The sequence below is a fragment of the Microplitis mediator genome, chromosome 6 (genome assembly GCF_029852145.1).
Source record: "Microplitis mediator isolate UGA2020A chromosome 6, iyMicMedi2.1, whole genome shotgun sequence".
Taxonomy (NCBI): domain Eukaryota; kingdom Metazoa; phylum Arthropoda; class Insecta; order Hymenoptera; family Braconidae; genus Microplitis; species Microplitis mediator.
Window position 1 is genome coordinate 6,234,382 of NC_079974.1, and position 20,187 is coordinate 6,254,568.

The 20,187-nt window shown below is 40.0% G+C and overlaps 2 protein-coding genes across 2 annotated transcripts; both read right to left on the minus strand.

The window, feature by feature from the left end:
• Positions 1-5,089: 5,089 nt before the first annotated feature.
• LOC130670431 (uncharacterized) lies at positions 5,090-8,008 on the minus strand. The gene is made up of 2 exons (XM_057473834.1): positions 7,705-8,008; positions 5,090-7,578 (listed from the first exon to the last, which is right to left on the minus strand). Exons 1-2 carry the CDS (start codon positions 8,006-8,008, stop codon positions 5,090-5,092), a joined length of 2,793 nt encoding a protein of 930 aa, XP_057329817.1.
• Positions 8,009-8,104: 96 nt separating this feature from the next.
• On the minus strand, positions 8,105-8,710 carry LOC130670432 (uncharacterized). The gene has a single exon (XM_057473835.1). The coding sequence runs from the start codon at positions 8,708-8,710 to the stop codon at positions 8,105-8,107; it is 606 nt and encodes a 201-aa protein (XP_057329818.1).
• Positions 8,711-20,187: the final 11,477 nt, after the last annotated feature.

Genomic DNA, 20,187 nt, shown 5'->3' on the forward strand with positions numbered 1-20,187 from the left:
ATTCTCGTTGGTGAAGTTCACGCACACACGTTACCGTAGCACCGGTGTCTAATAAGGCGTTCATCGTAACTTTTCCGATCGTAGTCGGTATGTACGGTCTCTTGTCGGTTCGCTTAGTCTGAACGGGGCAGACTTCGTCGGCTACTTCACTTAGCACTCGTCGTTTCTTGTCAGGTGTAACGCTTCGTTTGTATCGTTTGATACGTCGGTTCGAAGTCGGTGTCACTGCCGGTCGTTTTACCGGTGACCTAGCGTCTTTTACTAGGACAACCGGTATATATGGTTCGATGTCGATGGAAAATATGTCGGGTAACGAAACGGTTTCTTGTTGAACTTCTGGTACAACAGACATCGAGGTCCGTTCCTCACCGGTGATCAGCGTTGGACCTATTGCTGCTGACCCCCCTGGGCGTTTCCCGACTGAGCTCGTTGCCATTGGGCACAACTCAAGCACCCCGGCGTAACTGCGTCTTCGGTGCCACAGCTACGACAATAATTTTCCCGTAATGGCATTGGGCACGTAGCTTGTCCATGACCCTCTTGTTTACAGTTGAAGCATTTACCCCGCCGTTCAACGGCAATGGTAAATGGTCGTGGCGTATTGAATCGACGTAATGTCAGTGATTGAGTTCCCGATCTCGATACGTCGTTGAAGTTTCTTACCAGCCGCTCTTGATTCGGTCGGTCGTGATTTACATTATTGGGCGGGGATCTCGATGAATTTTTATTTGGGTTATTCGACGGCGACCCAGTACTCGAACCCTGTTGCATAAAAGCGGCTACCTGTGTCTTCGGGGCCTTTCGATGGTTTGGGTTATCATAACGTTCCGGGTGATACGCAAACTCGGGTACCACACTCTCGTTTGGGGGTACTGGGACTCTCGGTTGACGTCGGTTTCGGGGACTGTCGAACCCCCCCACTAATTCATACAAGTGATCAAATGATGTAAAATCACTTCGTCGGATCACGGAGTGGTAATCGGACCGCAATCCGTTGAACGCGAAGTCCAATTGAAATTTAATCGGCATTGGGTCGGTTACCCGGGCCCACATGGCCAATACCGCGTCGAGGTAGTCCAGTCCGGACTCCAATGGACCTTGGGTTCGGTTAACAGCTTCTCCTAGTATCCTGCATTCGACAGCAGGTTCACCAAACCGTTTTCGGAGTTCCTGGCAGAACTGGTCGTAGCTGCCAATCCGATATTTCTTGTGTGACCACCACGTTTTGGCCACACCAGAGAACAATATCGGCACACACGCAAGCACATCGGCATCACCAAGACCGCACGTGTCTCGGCATTCCTCGAGTCGACTCAAAAAGGTCTCAACTCGGTCTGATGCTAGCCCAGAGAATTTGATATTCCATTTGGCAACTCGCTCGTACATTCCAGGTTGGTAATGTACCTCTCCCACTCGTAAGGTAGTCGTATTTTGATTGGGGATGATTTCCGGTCGATTAATCGGAGATTCCCACGAATGGTACTCCGGTATTGGTCGATGCTGGGGTGGCATATGTGTCGAATTAGCCGCTGGCGGCACGTTTCCCCTCGGAATATGGTCTGGTGGCCGTATCATCGGTCGATTTGGGCCCGTGGGGAGCCCCGTGGTCATTATAGGTGGTAACGTCACCGTTCGCGGTGGTACTCGGTCAGTCGGATTAGTGTCGATCATCAATAAGCCAGCTGGCGTATTGGTGACAGTCGTGATCGGTGTAGTGGTCACCTGTATGGTGGTTACCACCTCTGTTCGATCCAGCCCACGCACACTGCGCTCGAATGCAGCTAAAACCTCACGGTCGGGCAGTGGTTGGTCCGCCGTGGTCCAGGGTGTGTCGGGGTGTCGTTTCAGCCGGAGTGCGCGGTACAGTCGGTCGCGACGAACTTCGTCCGAGCCCAATGCGCACGCATTCAAGGTCAGCAGGAATTCGCGCACCTGCATTGAGGACAAATCACCGATCCAGTCATATCCGGACTCAGATACCACCGAACTTGGTGAAAGTGCCCCCATCACCTGTCTTCGAACGACAGCAGCCGCCTCATCCTCCCGACGTCGGATATCCTCGAGCTGCCTGTCCATATCGCGTCGGGCCACCTCTATCCGAATCCGCTCGGCCGTGAGGCTGGCATGTTGCTCGATCGCAGCCTCGTGACTTGTTCGAGTGGTCTCATTTCCGTTACCGATCCCTTGATTACCGGTTGGGGTCGGAAGGTCTGGAGCATATTGTATTAACACATTCGGTGTTATGGATGGGGTTGGGGTTGTCACGGCCCCCTCCATCGTCGTCGTTGGGGTAACTTCCCCGTCGCGTATGTCAGGGTTATCTCCCATTTTACCGGGTACTTTTTTTTTTTTTTTTTTTTTTTTTTTTTTTTTAATTTCGCGTGATTAAACCGAACTCAGTATCTCGATCGAAATTAAACGTCAATCGGACGTCAATACGTTAGCCGGTCGTCAATGTCTTACCCGTAACGCGAAATATAATTCGAGGCGATTAATGCACGGTCGATTACGCAACTCAGGTGAATAGACGTTAAAATGCGGTCAAGTACTACTAGTGGATTCGTGCCTTATTATCCTTCGGGCCCCACGTTGGGCGCCAAATATGTGACCGGATCTTTAATTCGCCTGGAATCCGTCAGGCGAATTAGTCCCCTCACAACTATTCGGCTTACCTGTTCGGGTTCTGTGGTTGTTGAGCGCCAGGTGAGTGTTACTCACCGAAGTTCTGGTTGATCGTAGACCCAGGGCGGTGGATCGGGGTAGGATAGGCACTAAGGTTCCGAACAAAATTACGTACGCCAAATTATACGACAAAATAATTCGTATATTAACAACAAAAAAAAATTCAATCGGTGTTACAATAAGAGAACAAAAAAACAAAAAAAAAACATAAACGTTGTTCGTTTTATTCACCAAACTTACTACTAATGCCGTTGTCGGCGTGTCTCGATATAAGCAGTACCCAAGAAGCGCGGGATACGATACGCGGTAACAAAATTAATTCAGCACCGTAACTTGACGGCAAGGTGACGTCAATTTTCTTGACCTCCGATACAGTCGGTAACGTAACGGCCGTAATCGACTTACCGTCGGATTGTTAACCACACGCAAATTCTTACAGTTAATTATCCGGGTTCGGAAGAAATGCAATAATCAAGAAACCGAATAACGAGACCCGAATCTGCAGTACTCTTAAGTTCACTCAAAAGATAATAAAATAAAATAACAAAAAGAAATATAATAAAATAAAATACCAAAAAAAATATACTAAAATAAAATACAAACAACAAAAGAAAGGTGTCGATCATACGACCATCGTGACACCAACAGAAACGGTGACGAATCACCATACAATTCTAAATACTATAGGTACCAGTGGAGATAAATTAATTGGACTCGCTCACCGGTCGACGATCTCGAAGGTTGATGGGTCCGTCTCCACGTGGTCGATGATTCCCGTAGGGCTGGCCGGGGTCGGCTTGCGTCCTGTAGCACGTGCGTCGTGCCCACCAAAAGCTGAACAACGTAATCGGCCTGTCCGATCACGATACTGTGGCGATGATCTCACGTACTTGACGTGAGGTCAATTAAATATATCCGCACGCGGAAAATCAGAGCGATAGCCACCAGAATATTGGCACAATTCGTCTTGATCGTTATTTTTTAATTATCTTAACTCGAACAAGCCGCAGTAACGAAATTTTCAATTTATTATACGCAAACACGTGTATCTGTCAACAAGGTACGATCCAGAATGGCGTTGGTCGTTCCTTTTCCCTCCTCGTCGATCGTAATTGAGGGCTTCCCCAGTTGGCGGCGCTTCGATCGCTACTAATATAGAGCTCGGTCATGCGTGGCGCGGACAATTGCTCCCCGGATCTCTCGATGTCGGTTCAGTTTTCCAACATAAATCACTTGGGCCGGTATACCATATGTCGCATAAATCTTTGTTCTGACTGTTCGTGGACATTGGCCAAGTCGTTCGGGTGTTTTAGTCGTCGTACAGGCTAACTCGCTAGACGATGCCAACTTCAAAAACTTTCCGCTGGCGGAATTATATACACTCCGCACTTCGGGTATTGTCGGCCGTTGTCGTCGGATTTGACGTGTGGATCGTAGCAGCGAATCCTCTTGGGCTCGGGTGACCAGCAAACGAGTACCTAAATTTCGTAAAACGCCACGATACCAACTTAAGCTAACTTAATTACTAAACTTATTACTATTAAATAACTCGGGTCTCGGATCCTTCTCGTACCAAGCTGCCAACTGAAGGAGACAAATTGTCATACGCGGGAAAAATTGCTCAAGTTATTCAAACTCGTGATCGGCCAAGTCAATATACGGCAGCTGTCAAAATATATACAACCTTACATTGTTAAATAATAGTAATGCACGGATTAATAACTAAATGACCACGTGTCGGCGTCGAATTAGAAGGCGAAATTTTTTTAAAATGTCACAATATATATATATATATATATATATATATATATATATATATATATATATATAGCCGACAGGTTATTTTGACACGTGGTCAACACAAAAATGATCACAGATTTTATAAATTAAATTGAGAATGTAAATAAAAAATATAGATGAATAATAATACCTGATGAGTTTTCGAGTGATAATCAAATTGAATTAATTAACGAAGCACGATAATTAGCAAGATGTAATTGGAAATTATAATAAACTTGTTGCACGTGGTGTTCTATTACATGTGTTGTAGAATAATGCCAGTTGCCGCGTAGCTGGCTATCGAGTTGAAATTCCGAGTATCAGAGGGCGCGTCGATAGCAGCACCTCTGGTATAGTAGAGCGTAGAGTTGTCAAGTGTTCTGGCGCGAACATTTGAAATTTACGCAACATTCCGCCCGCCATCAGGAACAGAGTTGCTGATTATGATCTTGAGTACCTGATGATTGATGAGTAGATTGCCATTAAGTTAGGCATCTGGTTCTGGAGCAAGTGGTAAGAGTGCGAGCTTAGCAATTGGACGAGTGAGAGTACCAGTGGCTGTTTGAATGGTTACCACTCGAGTGAGGTTGTCCTTCCCTGGATGGAGTGCAGTCACTTTCGCGAGTGGTCATCGAGTTGGTGGAGTTCGTTCATCAGTGAGAAGGACTAGTGAGCCGAGTTTGATGTCATTGCGAGCATGATGCCACTTGGTTCGAGCCAGATGACGTTGAATGTAACTGGTAGACCAGTGATTCCAAAAATGCTGGACACGTTGCTGAATGAACTGCCAGCGAGAGAGTCTTGATACTTCTGTATCCATGAGTGAAGGTTCAGGGATTGCAACGATTGGTCTCCCAATGAGAAAATGACCTGGAGTGAGCGATGAAGGATCCTGAGGATCGTCGGATAGAGCCTCCAATGGTCTCGAGTTCAAAATCCCCTCCACTTGCGTTAGAAAGGTCGTAAGTTCTTCAAACGTGAAGGCTGATTCTCCGAGTGTGCGAGTCAGGTGATGTTTCACAGATTTCACTGCGGCTTCCCATTTGCCACCCATATGGCGAGCAGCAGGAGGATTGAAATGCCATATGATTTGATGCACAGTGGCCCAATCGAGTAGAGCATGAGATTCTTGAGTGCCTTGAGTGAAGAGCCGCTTGAGTTCAGAGTCCGCGCCTTGGAATGTCGTTCCACAGTCGCTGTAGAGTGCTGTACATATCCCTCGACGGTGAATAAACCGTCGGAGAGCTGCTATAAATCCTGATGATGAGTAGTCGCTGACAAGGTCGACGTGAACTGCTGATGTGGTCAGACAAACAAACACACAGATCCAGCCCTTGTATATCCTGGATCCTCGACCTTTCCATGATTTGATTGATACTGGACCAGCGTAATCGACTCCAGTGTGAGAAAATGGTGGCGCTGGGGTGACACGTTGAGTTGGGAGTTGTCGCATTAATTGCTGAGCCCGAACACCTCGATGACGAGCACAGACGAGACATTTGAGTATGTGTGAACGTACTGGTTGACGTCCACCAATGATCCAGTATCGGAGTCGAGTATGACCGAGTGTGAGTTGATTACCACCATGCATGGTACGCTGATGGGCATCAGAGATGACGAGTCGAGTTAGAGCAGCATCACGAGGTAGAATTGCAGGATGCTTCTGTTGATCTGAGTTTGGAGCATTTTCCAATCTCCCCCCTACTCGGATGATGCCATCGGTGTCTTGATAAGCCACCAACCGAGCAAATGGGTGATCCTTTGGCCATGATGCCTGTTTTGCGAGTAATTGGAGTTCAGAGTAGAAATGAATACGTTGAGTTTTCTTGATGCAGAACTGGAGTGCGCGGTTGATTTCAGTTGATGTGAGTGGACGAGCGAGAGTCGAGTGTGGTATGCGTTTGATTATATCGCGTACCCTCCCACAAATTGCTGTAACTCTGAGCATACGCAATAGTGGGATTGGACGTTCCATTAGTGTCCAAGCCGAGTTGAGTGGTTGAGCCGAAACGTAGAGTGATTTGACTGGACGTTCTTCCAGGTGAGTATCTGCATCTACATGAATAGGACTGGTTGGCCAGGACGGCGAGTCTTCGAGCAACCATGATGGGCCAGACCACCATAGTTGATGAGTTTTAAGCTGACTGGTTGTCAAGCCTCGAGTTGCACAATCTGCTGGATTGTCAGTGCCAGGGACAAACTTCCAGTGGCCATCTGGAATGAGTTCTTGAATAAATGACACCCTATTCCTGACAAAGTCTTTCCAGCGTGACGGGTGCGAGTGTATCCACGTGAGTGTGATTGATGAATCGGTCCAAAGATATGTTGGCACATGCGAGTAGTTGAGTGTGGTCTGGCAGTGTTTGACGAGTTTTGCCAACATGTGAGCCGCGGTGAGTTCCAAGCGTGGAATCGTTAGGGGTTTCAACGGTGCCACCTTGGTTTTAGAGCAAAGCAGCGTAACCTTTGCTCTCTGAGTTCGAGCTGTTGGTAGGACCTTGATAAATACTGCCGCAGCCATCGCCAATTGCGAGGCATCGGAGAATCCATGGATTTCTAGAGCCGAGTTCGTGGACGAGTGGATCCATCTGGGAATCTTGATGATATGAATCATATCGAGTTGAGTTTTGAATGAAGTCCATTTCTGTCGTAATTCTGCAGACAATGGAGTGTCCCAGCCGAGTTTGACAAGCCAAAGTTCCTGCATGAACATTTTGGCTTGAATTATGAGTGGTGATAGGAATTCCAGTGGATCAAAGATCTGAGCAATCTCTGATAGAATTGCACGTTTTGTGCACGGTTGAGTTGAGCATGGTGGCGAGTGTTTGAACGAGAATTGATCCTTGTTTGAAGACCAGTACATCCCAAGAATTTTGGTGCTGACTTCTGGATCCTCTATTTTGTATTTTGTAATCGCTTCCGCACGATTGAGCTGAAGTAGTTTGCGATGATTGCTTGCCCATTTAGCGAGTGGGAATCCGCCCGCCTTGCACAGACCCTCGATATCATCTGCAACTGCTTGCAATGACTCGAGATCATCTGCGCCTCCGGAAATGTCGTCGACATACCGACCTTTAGTGAGTGGATCGATTGCGAGTGGGAATCTATGTCCTTCATCTTCGACCAATTAGAGCAGGGCTCGAACAGCAAAAAATGGAGCTGATTTCGTCCCATAAGTAACTGTAGTAAGTTTGAAGGGGATGATGTTTCCTTCCTTATCAAACCAGAGTATTTGTTGCAGACCTTGGTCCTTTTCGTGAACCAAAATCTGACGATACATTTTGGTAACATCTGTGATAAAGATGAACCGGTGTTGTCGCGAGCTGATGAGTACGTCGAAGATGTTAACGAGTAATTTTGGCCCGGTATGCATGATGTCGTTGAGTGAGAGTCCTGAACTGGTTGGTTTTGAGCCGTTGAAGACCACACGGATCTTGAAGTTGTTGTTGTCTTCCTTCAGTACCCCATGGTGGGGTAGGAAGTATTGAATTGATGATGTAGATGATGCCGCAGGCACCATGTGCTTGAGTTCGAGATACTCTGCCATGAAGTTCATGTAGAGTGTTTTGAGCCGAGCATCATGATCAAGCCGTCGCATGAGATGTTGTAAGCAGCGACGAGCTGCTGTGTATGAGTTCCCCAGTTATTGCGGGTCTGATATCAATGGCAGTCTGACGATGTACCTGCCAGAACTGTCTCGAGTGTGAGTGTCCCGGAAGTGAGCTTCACAAGCCTCTTCTTCGGGAGTTAATGAGCGTAGTTGAGTTGGACTGACCTCTTCTTGGAGCCAGAATCGAGTTAGTAAGTCTTGAAGATCTTGATCATGATGATTGGAGACAGCATGATGAATTCTCAGTGGTTTGTTGAGCCGAGCTTGGACTGGACCAATGAGAATCCAGCCAAAAATTGTATTTTGAGCGAGTAATCCAGGAGATTTGCATTTGATGATCTCGCCAGTGATGACCTGGCCGTAGTAATCAGCTCCAAGGATGACATCCGTTGGACCTGGGGTTCCAAACTCTGGATCTGCGAGCGTGAGATGCGAGTACTGTGCCAAGTCGGTGTTTTGGACTTGGTCAGATGGTAATCGAGCAGTTAAACCACTGAGGATGTGAGCCTTTATCGTGAGTGGTTGATCCGAGTGGTATGAGCGCAGAGTGAGAGTTGCACATCCCCTGGTATGGCCAGCTTTAGCTGCACCTATCCCTAGGATGGTAAGGTGTGATCGAGCACGAGAAATATTGAGCATTCTTGCCAATGAATCTGAAACAAAGGATATCTCAGAACCGGTATCTAAGAGAATGCGTATTGGATGAGTACTTAACTTGGTCACTACGTAGACTTGACAAGTCGCTAGTAACGTAGCGTAATGATGAGTTTGAGTACAACCAGTTGTACTGAGTTCTGAGTTGGCGAGTGATGAGTACGAGTGCTGTGATCATGAGTATTTTGAGCTTGAGTGTGGGCAAGAGTGTTGTTTGAGTGCGGTGAGCTTGTAGTAGGCGAGTGCGAGTGAGTGTCGAGTGCTTGAGTGTCGTGCGGAAGCGCAAATCCTTATTGAGTTTGAGCAGGAGCACTTCGAGCTGGAGTTGCAGGGATTCCTGGGTGAATCATAGAGTGGTGCTGTTCCTGACACACTCTGCAGGTGAATTGCGAGTTGCATGCCTCTACTCGATGATGTCCAAGGCAGTTTGGGCACAATCTGGCTTGGATCACCAGCTGAGTGCGTTGTTGGTTGGTGAGCTTGCCAAATTGATCACATCTGACCAAATAATGGTCACCTTGGCACAGGTCACACGGATACTGTGCTTTGGCCTCCACTTTGTGTTGAGCGCTTGCTGGTGTTGATGATCCAGCCGGTTTTGGAGCCGAAGAAGTTGCCACATGAGCGTAAGAGTTCTTGTGGGCTTTAGAGCTTGAGTGCGAGTGCGAGTGACTGGATTTTTGGTGGTCACCAGCCTTTGAGGTACTTTCCTCGTAGCGTTCTTGAGCACGAGCACGATCCGTGAGGAACTGACGCAATTGTCTGAGTTTTGGGAATTCCACCGAAGATCCCAATGATAATTCCCATGCTTCACGGGTTGAGCGGTCGAGTTTAGATATGATTATGTGAGTGAGAAGGTAGCAGTCTCCTTCCTGGAGATTGACCTTCTGAGCGAGGAGTGCATTGATCGCCTCGTGGGTCTGATCAATCAGCGAGTAGAGTTGTTTTGACGAGCGCGAGGTGAGTGCTGGAAGGTTGACCAGCTTGTCGAGCTGAGCACCGATGAGTAAGCGAGGTACATCGTAACGCTTACAGATGGCACCCCAAGCGAGTGGAAAGCTTTCGTTACACATGGGTGTGTTGGCGATTGCTTGAGCTGCCTGTCCTGTGAGATACGTCTTCAAGTAATGAAGACGTTCGACGTCCTCCAGGCCAGCGCGGTTGATCACTACGGACTTGAACATGTCCCGGAACTCTGGCCATTTGGCATAGTCACCAGAGAATGGAGTGATGTTGAGTGGAGCGAGATTGACGCTGCTGTGTGAGCGTTGAGTCGAGTTCTGAGCTTGAGCGGGTTGAGCAGGAGTGTCGAGTTCATGGATGAGTGTTGATAGGCGAGTGCGAGCTCCCAGGTAAGACCGGTATGTTACATCAAAGATGCCATCTTTGATGTACGAGTGTTGGAGGAATTCCTCCGTTACGTTGGCTCCCAGGTAGTCGTGGACAACGGAGAATTCCTGCCACTCCTGGGTGAGTACGTCGAGTCGAGCTTTGAGGGCTGCTATGCCTACAGCAGCGGTGAGTGCTGAAGCACGAGTTTCAATGTCAGAGATCAGCCTTAATCTGGACAGTTGACTGCTGATCCTGAGCTCGAGTTCGCATCCCTTGGCGGACTTCCTGCGAGTGCGCTTCTTGGGATCTTGAGAGTCGAGTGCCTGCGAGCCTCCACATCCGTCATGTCGGAGTCGCTGGGATTACCAGGTGGATTTGGTAATATCCCAGTTGGCGTGGTCGAGTGCTCATCACTACCGGTGATGACGACGGTTGGAGTGAGTGGGAGAGAGGGAGCATCGTCCTTGGACGCTCCATCTCCCTTCGAGTTCCTTTCATCAGCCATTGAATCTGATGAGTTAATTGTAATGTTAAATTTTATACGAGTATGAAAACATGAGTTTTTTCTGTGATCACTTTTACGCGGTTTTCACCATCCGATCCGGCTCGAAGGACCATAATGTAAAATATTAACTTAAAAACTACATAAAATATTTAGTTTGCTAAATCGGGATGGTGAAAGAAATAAAAATTCACTTATTTGGTGTATTGTCCATATTTAATAAAAATAAATCACAGATAATAGCATAGAGTACAAGAGTCGATCACGAGTGTTATTAGAGCACTTATTGAACATTATTCGATTGCATTTGAGTTTAATTGAGTTTTATATAAATTGCATGGCACCGTACACATGAACATTATATTATATACATATAGAGCGTAGTTGAAGATCGAGTTTGTTGAGTTTAATGAATACGAGTTTATAAATTTACACGGCACCATACACGTGAATTAATTTACACAAAAGAGCGCAATAAAGAATAAATTATTAACAATTAATGATTTACAACTATCATCAATAGCTCGAGTATACATTTTAGTCACAATCAAATTTAATTCGCGACACAGAGTACGAGTAAGAAGAGCAAAAATATAAGAAGCGTAACGAGCCGAGTCTGAACGTATAATAATTACTTTGCAGTCACAAATAAAATTTGATATTGATTTTTGAGATTAAGATTACTGGATGACTGAATGATGACATCAGTCACACCAGTTGACATCATGTCCAAGTAAATAATTAATCGATGAGTAATGAAAGTAAATGTAATTAAGAATAATTATTTGTGGCTGCAAAGTCACGTGATTGCGAGTATATGTATATATATATATATATATATATATATATATATATATATATATATATATATATATATATATATATATATATATAGCCGACAGGTTATTTTGACACGTGGTCAACACAAAAATGATCACAGATTTTATAAATTAAATTGAGAATGTAAATAAAAAATATAGATGAATAATAATACCTGATGAGTTTTCGAGTGATAATCAAATTGAATTAATTAACGAAGCACGATAACTAGCAAGATGTAATTGGAAATTATAATAAACTTGTTGCACGTGGTGTTCTATTACATGTGTTGTAGAATAATGCCAGTTGCCGCGTAGCTGGCTATCGAGTTGAAATTCCGAGTATCAGAGGGTGCGTCGATAGCAGCACCTCTGGTATAGTAGAGTGTAGAGTTGTCAAGTGTTCTGGCGCGAACATTTGAAATTTACGCAACAATATGCTTTTTGGACCAATAGCCTTTTTTTCTATACTCAATAAAACATCTATAAACCTTTCTATTAATGTGTCTGGATTGAACTTGAATTTTGAGTATATTTGACTGTTCTTTCACATATTGAATAGTGAGATTACCTGTTTCATCAAGCATTTCTGCTAAATAGGAAACAGCCTGTTTCAATTGATAGGAACCAGTGAAAAAAATACGCAGATCATTATCTGTCATTTTTGGAAAGTCTTCAAGAGTTTCAGATGAAATTGTTTGAAACGGCAATTTTTTTCGCTGCCAACCATTTTTTTGAACTTCTTCAGCTAACGTATTTACTACATTATTTTGCGATTTCATTGTTTTGATGACTTCATCCAAAAACTCTGAGTCTGAAGTAAGACGCTTACTATACATATTGAAACAGGCTGTTTCCTATTTAGCAGAAATGCTTGATGAAACAGGTAATCTCACTATTTAATATGTGAAAGAACAGTCAAATATACTCAAAATTCAAGTTCAATCCAGACACATTAATAGAAAGGTTTATAGATGTTTTATTGAGTATAAAAAAAATGCTATTGGTCCAAAAAGCATATTGAGGCATAGTTGTGAGTGTGCAAATGGTCTGAGAACAATTGGATGTTGCTCTCATGTTGCTGCTGTTGTTTACTATTTATCACACGGGAGATATTTAACAAAGATTTTAAGGCCTGCTGAAATACTTAGCAAATTATTTGATAGAGACAGTATTTCACCTGTGATTGAAGAGGATAGGGATGAAGACTGCTAAAATATGATTATACATTTTTTTCCTCAAGTATATCTTTCATTTGTTGTTATGTATTTATAATTTACAAACTAAAATCTATTTCCTGTTTTATATGTGTATAATGTTTATAATATTTTAGTTGATATTATATGATATGACAAAATTTAACTGCTGATGCAGAGGTTATTATTGCAAATAACATTCAAGAACATATACAAACTAGAAAAATAATGATTCACACTTTAAACATGTAAATAAAGTAAATATTTGCTTAAAAAGTGGTTTTTATTTTTTTTTCTATATGGCGTACCTTTTTTAAAAATTTTAAAAGCACTTAAGTCTATAGGAAATTGGATGAGGAATCCAAAAAAAATTATTTCATAATTGTACCAGAACCGTAACATCGTGAAAAGTCGAAATTAAAACTAAAAAGTCATTTTTTTCGAGGTTGTTGTCGACCGATCAAGCTCCCAATTTTTTTCCGAGGAGCTACTATCGACCCCCAAAACATATCCCGAGTATACGTCAATCGATAAAATAGTCTCTGAGAATATTCATTTTATCTGATTTTTACATATTTGGCTTTTTCTCGAAGACCGATTGGTTTCAAAAGCTGAAACTCTCAGGATCTTAATATCTTATTAGTACCTCGCAGTATCAAGCCGATACCTTTCGGGGGCAAATTCACCATGCTTATACCCCTAGGGCCTTTGATAAATAATTTAAATTGTTCTTGAAAATATTTAGAAACAGCACTTTATTAAAAAATCTCAATTTTCAAGGTTATACTTCAGCGTGTTTATTCTCACTTGACTACGTTTTCAATCCAGAGACACGGCAGTGTCTCGCGCCAAGTACACGGTCCAACACATGTATATGTGTGAGTGTGTAGTGCGAGCCTACCTGTCTCTTTTCTCGAGTCGGAGTGGTGTTTTATGGTTATGTATTACATTTTTTTTAATTAAAATTTAAACACGGCTTATTTCTGTTTTTTCCAAATATTTGTGTCTCACTTAGACTTTATTAACTGAATGTTATCACATTTTATTATTATTTATCTCATAAAATATAAAAAACGTTAGCATATACTATAGTACCTTAAAATTTGAGATTTGAGAAATTTTTTCCATCTATAATTTATGCGTATTTATTACCGTCTTAGAATAAATAGTTTTAAGAAGGAGCACGATTGACTCAACATCGAAGTATTTAAAATCTGTCTTGATTTTTAGCACTAGAGAGCGCTTTCATTATCCGACACAGCCTTGTATGCACAAGCAACGAGGCCTAATGCGTAATATTATTTTACCCATGACGAATGAATGAGCGAGTTTGGGTTAACTATTAACTACCCTAATGACTACTTAGCTTGAAATTGACAATAATTTGACAATGAAATTACCTAAAATTTGCTGCCCGAATTTGCTGACAGTTTGACAGCGAAGGTTAAATCGAAAAATTTACGATTAATTTTTCCTCAATTTAAAGGTAACTTTTTTTACTCGAAACAAAATCCAATTAGCGCAGTTTGCCTAGCAAAAGTTTAACTTTACGAAAAAATCCTTAAATTTTTCGTCAAATGTCGGTCAACTTTAAGCTTTTCTGTTTTTGACGACAATTTGTGTACAACTTTTGAAGTAAATTTGCATTTTAACTCAGAAAGTAAATTCACGTCAAATTGTATGGCAAGTTGTACACCAATTATCGTCAAAAACGAAAAAGCCCGAAATTGACGGTCATTTGACAAAAAATTCCAGGAAACTTTTATAAAGAAAACTTTTGTTTAGCAAACTCCCTAATAGCGACTTTAGCTTGAAATTGACACTAATTTGAGATTGAAATTGCCTGAAATTTGTTGCCCGAATTTCCTGACAATTTGACAGCAGAAGTTGGAAAGAAAAATTTTCGGTTAATTTTCGTTCAATTTAGAAGTAACTTTTTAGGAGAAAAAAAAGTCGGTAATGTTAATTCTTACCATTTCAGAAGGTAAGCAAAATCATAAATCAAATTTTCTACAATTTCACGGTAAAAAAATACTTTACAATTTTTTAAGTCAAATTAACCATGAATTGAAGTAAAAATATGCTTAAAAATTGACGACAACTTTTTTCTAGTCAACTTTTAAAGTGAATTTGGATTCTAAATCGGGCAGAGTAAATTGGCGTCAAATTGAATATCAAGTTGCATACAAATAGTCGTAAAAAACGGAAAAGTCCGAAGTTGACGGATATTTGACGAAAAATTCAAGGAAACTTTTGTAAGTAAACTTTTGCTAAAGCAAACTGTGCTACATGAAGACTTCAGAAGTTTCCATGCTGTGCTAGAAGGGAAGTTTCCTCATGTTATGTCCTCAGTGGTCTCAAGTGCCTCTACCTATTAATTGATTCGTGAACTTGAAAAACATGAATAGGCGTGCATTTAACTTCCATTTGAAATTTACATATTGAAATCTTACAACATTTATTGCATCTTATCAATAATTAGTCGATAATTTAAATAATAAATCAATGTATTACATACTTATTAAATTATCTATTTAGATTATAAGAAAGTTGGAATAAATAGATAAATAAATCATTATATTCGGAAAAATATAAACCTAGTTTGAGTGGTTTTGGAATGTTTCCTGTCACCCGATACCTAAAACCTAAATAACACGCATAAAAATCATGAGTAGACCCTTTTTCAGTTTGAATCCATTGAGATTCTGAAAAAAATGCATTCCATTGAGTCAGAGGGGCGGGAGGATAAGTAGTTAGCACCATATGCTAGTTGTAATAGGTGCAAGGTGCTGAGAGGTCGAACTACTAAGCCATTTGATGTTTTAAATTACTGACAGAAAAGTCCGACGTTGTCGGATATATTTGACGTTAACTTTATAGGGAACTGTCGTTAAACAATTGCAGCTCTTTGTCTTATAACAATAAATTAATCAGGTTATGATATCTAGCAGTACAAAATTACTACAATTGTTAACAAACAATTTTATTGTTTCTACAAGATAAGACTATAAATAATATAGGCTCACTTGACTTGAATTATAAATCGATTTCTAATATAGAGTGTATATTAAAATCATTAACAATCAACACGACAAAAAAAAGACAAATCCTACCAAAAACAGATTCTCTGTATAAAATCGCGCCAAGTACACGTTTAAAATTTTTTACAATTAAGAAAAGATTCTTTTTACAAAAAAAATAAATCAAATCGAAAAAATACCAAGTACCTCATATAATTCAAAATCATAAAAAACATTTTCATAGAATTGAAAAAAAAAATTTCAATGTACTTGGTGTGCCTATAAACTGGAAAAAAAAGAAAATTCAATTTTACTAGAAAATAATTTATATGCGAAATCAATTCTAGAAATTAATTTTGCTTGAATAAATTTAGTAATGCACACCAAGTACATTGAAATTTCTTTTTTAAATTTTTTTTTCAATTCTATGAAAATGTTTTTTATGATTTTGAATTATATGAGGTACTTGGTATTTTTTCGATTTGATTTATTTTTTTTGTAAAAAGAATCTTTTCTTAATTGTAAAAAATTTTAAACGTGTACTTGGCGCGATTTTATACAGAGAATCTGTTTTTGGTAGGATTACATATTCATTTACTTTATTTTTATAAACTACTCTATTCAGTACAACTACTTCTGTACTCTACTATTTCCCTTTGGCATACTTCACTTTATCAATAATCGCCACGTTCACATCTAAACATTCTTCGCATCAGCGCCTTTGTAGTTGGTTTCAGAACTATAAATCTCCAGCTTTTCGTGGACACTTTTGAGGGTGAAGCCCCATATGGGAGAGTGCTCCTTACCTCTACCCTCCATAAATTGGCTATTCGAAGGAAAGAAATCAACTTACAACTTTCTCATTGGAAGGAATTATTATTAATTTTTAATGATCGCAAAGATTACGAAGAAGCGTGTCATGAAATCACATTTATATTAGCTAAGTCATTGTTCAAAGCTAACAAACCGCAATAATGGAACTAATAATTGATTTTGTGGGTTTTGAGTTGCCTGATGGCAGATTTGTGATAAAAGAACTTTGTGCTAGTGATAGTTATGTTAAAGTCAATCCATATAAACGTCTGAAATGTGAACATTGGTTATTCGAACCACCTTTAGATCAGATTGACGTTGCAGTAATGCAAAAAAGTGTTGATCATTGTAGACTTCAACATTCAATTTCATGGACATCTGGTTTGCAACCATATGAATCATTGAATGAAAATCGAGATATATTGGTGAAAAATGCACGTTACTTTTACGTTCAAGGTGATCGAAAGAAAAAATGGCTTGATGATCTAATTGACTCTGTTGTACCTATAATTGATATGGAAAAACTAAGACATTTTTCTCTATTTAATGCTTATGATTGTCCAAAACATCGCTGTCCATACCATGTTCATCATAAAAAAAAGTTTTATTCTTCATGTGCATATCAAAATGTTCAATTTTTCAAGAAGTGGTTTTGGACTTGTTATGGAAACCAACCAACCTATGAAAAGTCGGTTCAGATCTTCAATCAGTTAGAGAACTTACTGTGTATGGGTAATCAAGATATCGCATGTCTTGATGTTGCATTTATCATTGAAAATGCAACCCAACAAATCGATTTCGCTTGGCATAAACTACCGGAACGATTACAAACAATTGAAAAATTGATTGGCTATCAAAGGTGTCGGGATCATTCTCTTTTCTATGATGATATCCCTGATAGCCTTGCGTATCCATTTAGAAAAGATTACTGCAATTGTACTTTTTAGGTTAAGATAAAAAGACTATAGTTTATGGAAGACTGAAAAATGTCTATTTTTAGGTTAAGAAAAATATCTATAGTTTATTATGAATTTGAGGTTATGTAAGACCAAAATGTATATTTTAGGTTAAGAAAAATATCTATAGATTATTGTATTTATGGTTATGTAAAATAAAAAAATATTTAAGGTTATGTAACGACTTAAATGTATATTTTAGGTTAAAAATAATAAAAAACAATATATGTCATTATAAAAAAGTTTATTTATTTATAAATGTAAGTTTTTTAATTAATACAGGTTTAATCATTATATTTAATTTATTAATTCTTTGTTTAAATCGTTCTCGATCTCTTGCTGCTTGTTCCCATTTGCTTTTTCTTACTTGTTCGTGTGCAAATCTCCATACATACAAGTAATATATGGTTGGGGTTGGATTAAATTGTACAGTCTTCATATTAGTTTATGTACGATGCTGCTTATGGGATTATACTCGATGATACGATCATTTATAATGAGGCAATAAGCTGATGTCTGCGCAGGAAATTGATTTGCAGATTCAAATTCTAGGTGAATGTCCACTGGTCCAGATTTGATTGATTCGTTTTGTTTCGAGCAATCGATAACATAAAGGGGTGCTTGTTCCAAAAATTTTTTCTTTGTCAGCAGTGGCTCTGTTTCTTTGTTGTAGTATGAAATTTGGAAATTCATATACATGTCGTACAACAGAGCATATTGATTGTTTGCAATGTTGAGATTCAAATTCCCATAAGGATAACTCTGAGAGTTTAAAAATAATTTTATGTCTCTGATGTTGCAGTGATCAAATCCACTGGCATTTTTAGTTGCGTCATTTTTTCTTGCTGTTTGAAATCCAAGTATCACAAATCGTGGTTTCTCGAGCTGCGTAGAAGTTTTGACTACCCAAATGTGCTTCGAAGTATTTGGTTATAGAAGATACTCATACAGCTCCCAAGCACGAAAACTGATTGAGATAGCTGGATCACTTGTAATATAATTCAAAGCTTCAATTTTTTGTTTATCAGTCATAGTCACATATGGTACAATCCACTCGATTTTTTGCAGTGTAATTTTAACAGCTTCAGCATGAGCTCCAGCAGTAGGTATGGCCACAATGTATGCATTCAAATCAGAATTTAATCTTATCAAAATTAATTCATGTCTTGCATTGATGACAATTTTATGGTAATCTTCAGCAAAACCAAGCAGGAGACTCAGCGGTATAGATTGTGACGTTACATTGCCGAGGTGATGGAGGTTGAAGGTTGGAGTACGTGGGAATCTGTGTGCTAGAGAGAGATAACGTGAGTATGTGTGTTGAGTTGAGTGTAGTAGATAATGAGGTGATGATATGGGGTATAAATGTGTATGGTAAGATAAGTGTGCGATAGAGTACGTGTAGTGTACGGAGTATGTTTTTGGAGGGTCTGTGTGATTCATAATTCTACCAGAACCGTAACATCGTGAAAAGTCGAAATTAAAACTAAAAAGTCATTTTTTTCGAGGTTGTTGTCGACCGATCAAGCTCCCAATTTTTTTCCGAGGAGCTACTATCGACCCCCAAAACATATCCCGAGTATACGTCAATCGATAAAATAGTCTCTGAGAATATTCATTTTATCTGATTTTTACATATTTGGCTTTTTCTCGAAGACCGATTGGTTTCAAAAGCTGAAACTCTCAGGATCTTAATATCTTATTAGTACCTAAAAATCCCCGCAGTATCAAGCTGATCCCTTTCGGGGGCAAATTCACCATGCTTATACCCCTAGGGCCTTTATATTGAGAGTGAAAGTACGCCGTATCTGTCTCCCCCTATATAGTGTAAAGGGGTAACCCAAGGTTTGAGGTAGTGATAAATTCTTATTTACATTAATTAATCTTGAAGGATTGTTTATTTATTTAAGTGAATTATTGTGATTTATTTATACTATATTATTGATTTAAATTTAGAATTTTTGCATTATATAGATTCAACCCCCAGGGGTTTATCAACGTTTATAATCTGTATTATAAGTGAAATATTGTAGCAAAATTCTTGATAATTTATTTATAAATAATTGGATCCAACAATTCTCGGGGAAATACTCTGTATTTATTTTTCTGGGTCCCTTTTTCCTGCTATATTTAATTTATTTCATTATTTTATACATATTCAACTGTGCTTATTATTTTCTTTTCTTTTTTTTTATTATTTCATTTGATTTATCCGCCTTGTTACTGGCTATACTCGCTCGGACTTTCCCTCGTAAATTTTCCCCCTGATAAAATATTTTGTCCGTTTTGGAGAAACGGTCTGGCGCCTACGTGCACTAACCCAGCCTGAAGAGCTGGTCCAGGCACACCTTTATTTATTATTTGCAATTTAATAACCTTATTATTTATTTATTAATTTAAAAAGTAATTGAAACAATATTTATCATAACTTTATTTTTCCGGACTTTTGAATTTATAATTTTTTTTTTTTGTTTTACACGTGGGTGACCGCATACGGTACTGGGATAATTCGCGTCTCCGTCGCGAGATTTAAAACAGTATTTGTTATAACTTTTTAACTAATGAACCGATTTGGATGGTTAAGGCGGCAATCGAAAGAGCTTATTGGCCATCAACTTTTCTGAAAATTTCAGATTATTTGATTAAGTAGACTTAATAATATTGGCGAATTGCGGAAAAAATTTTTTTTTTTTTAGTTTTTTATTGATTTCTCAGAAACGATTAATATGATCAACTTCAAAATCTAATCAGTTCTAGAACATGATAAAACGCGTCGATTGCCGCCTTAGCCATCTCAATCGAATAATTCGTTCGAGAGTTATCGT

Coding starts and splice junctions, on each gene's coding strand:
- LOC130670431 (XM_057473834.1), bottom strand. CDS start 8,008: ATGGCAGAGTATCTCGAACTCAAGCACATGGTGCCTGCGGCATCATCT. Junction 7,579..7,704: donor GGTTCACGAAAAGGACCAAG/GTCTGCAACAAA, acceptor AATTGGTCGAAG/ATGAAGGACATAGATTCCCA.
- LOC130670432 (XM_057473835.1), bottom strand. CDS start 8,710: ATGCTCAATATTTCTCGTGCTCGATCACACCTTACCATCCTAGGGATA.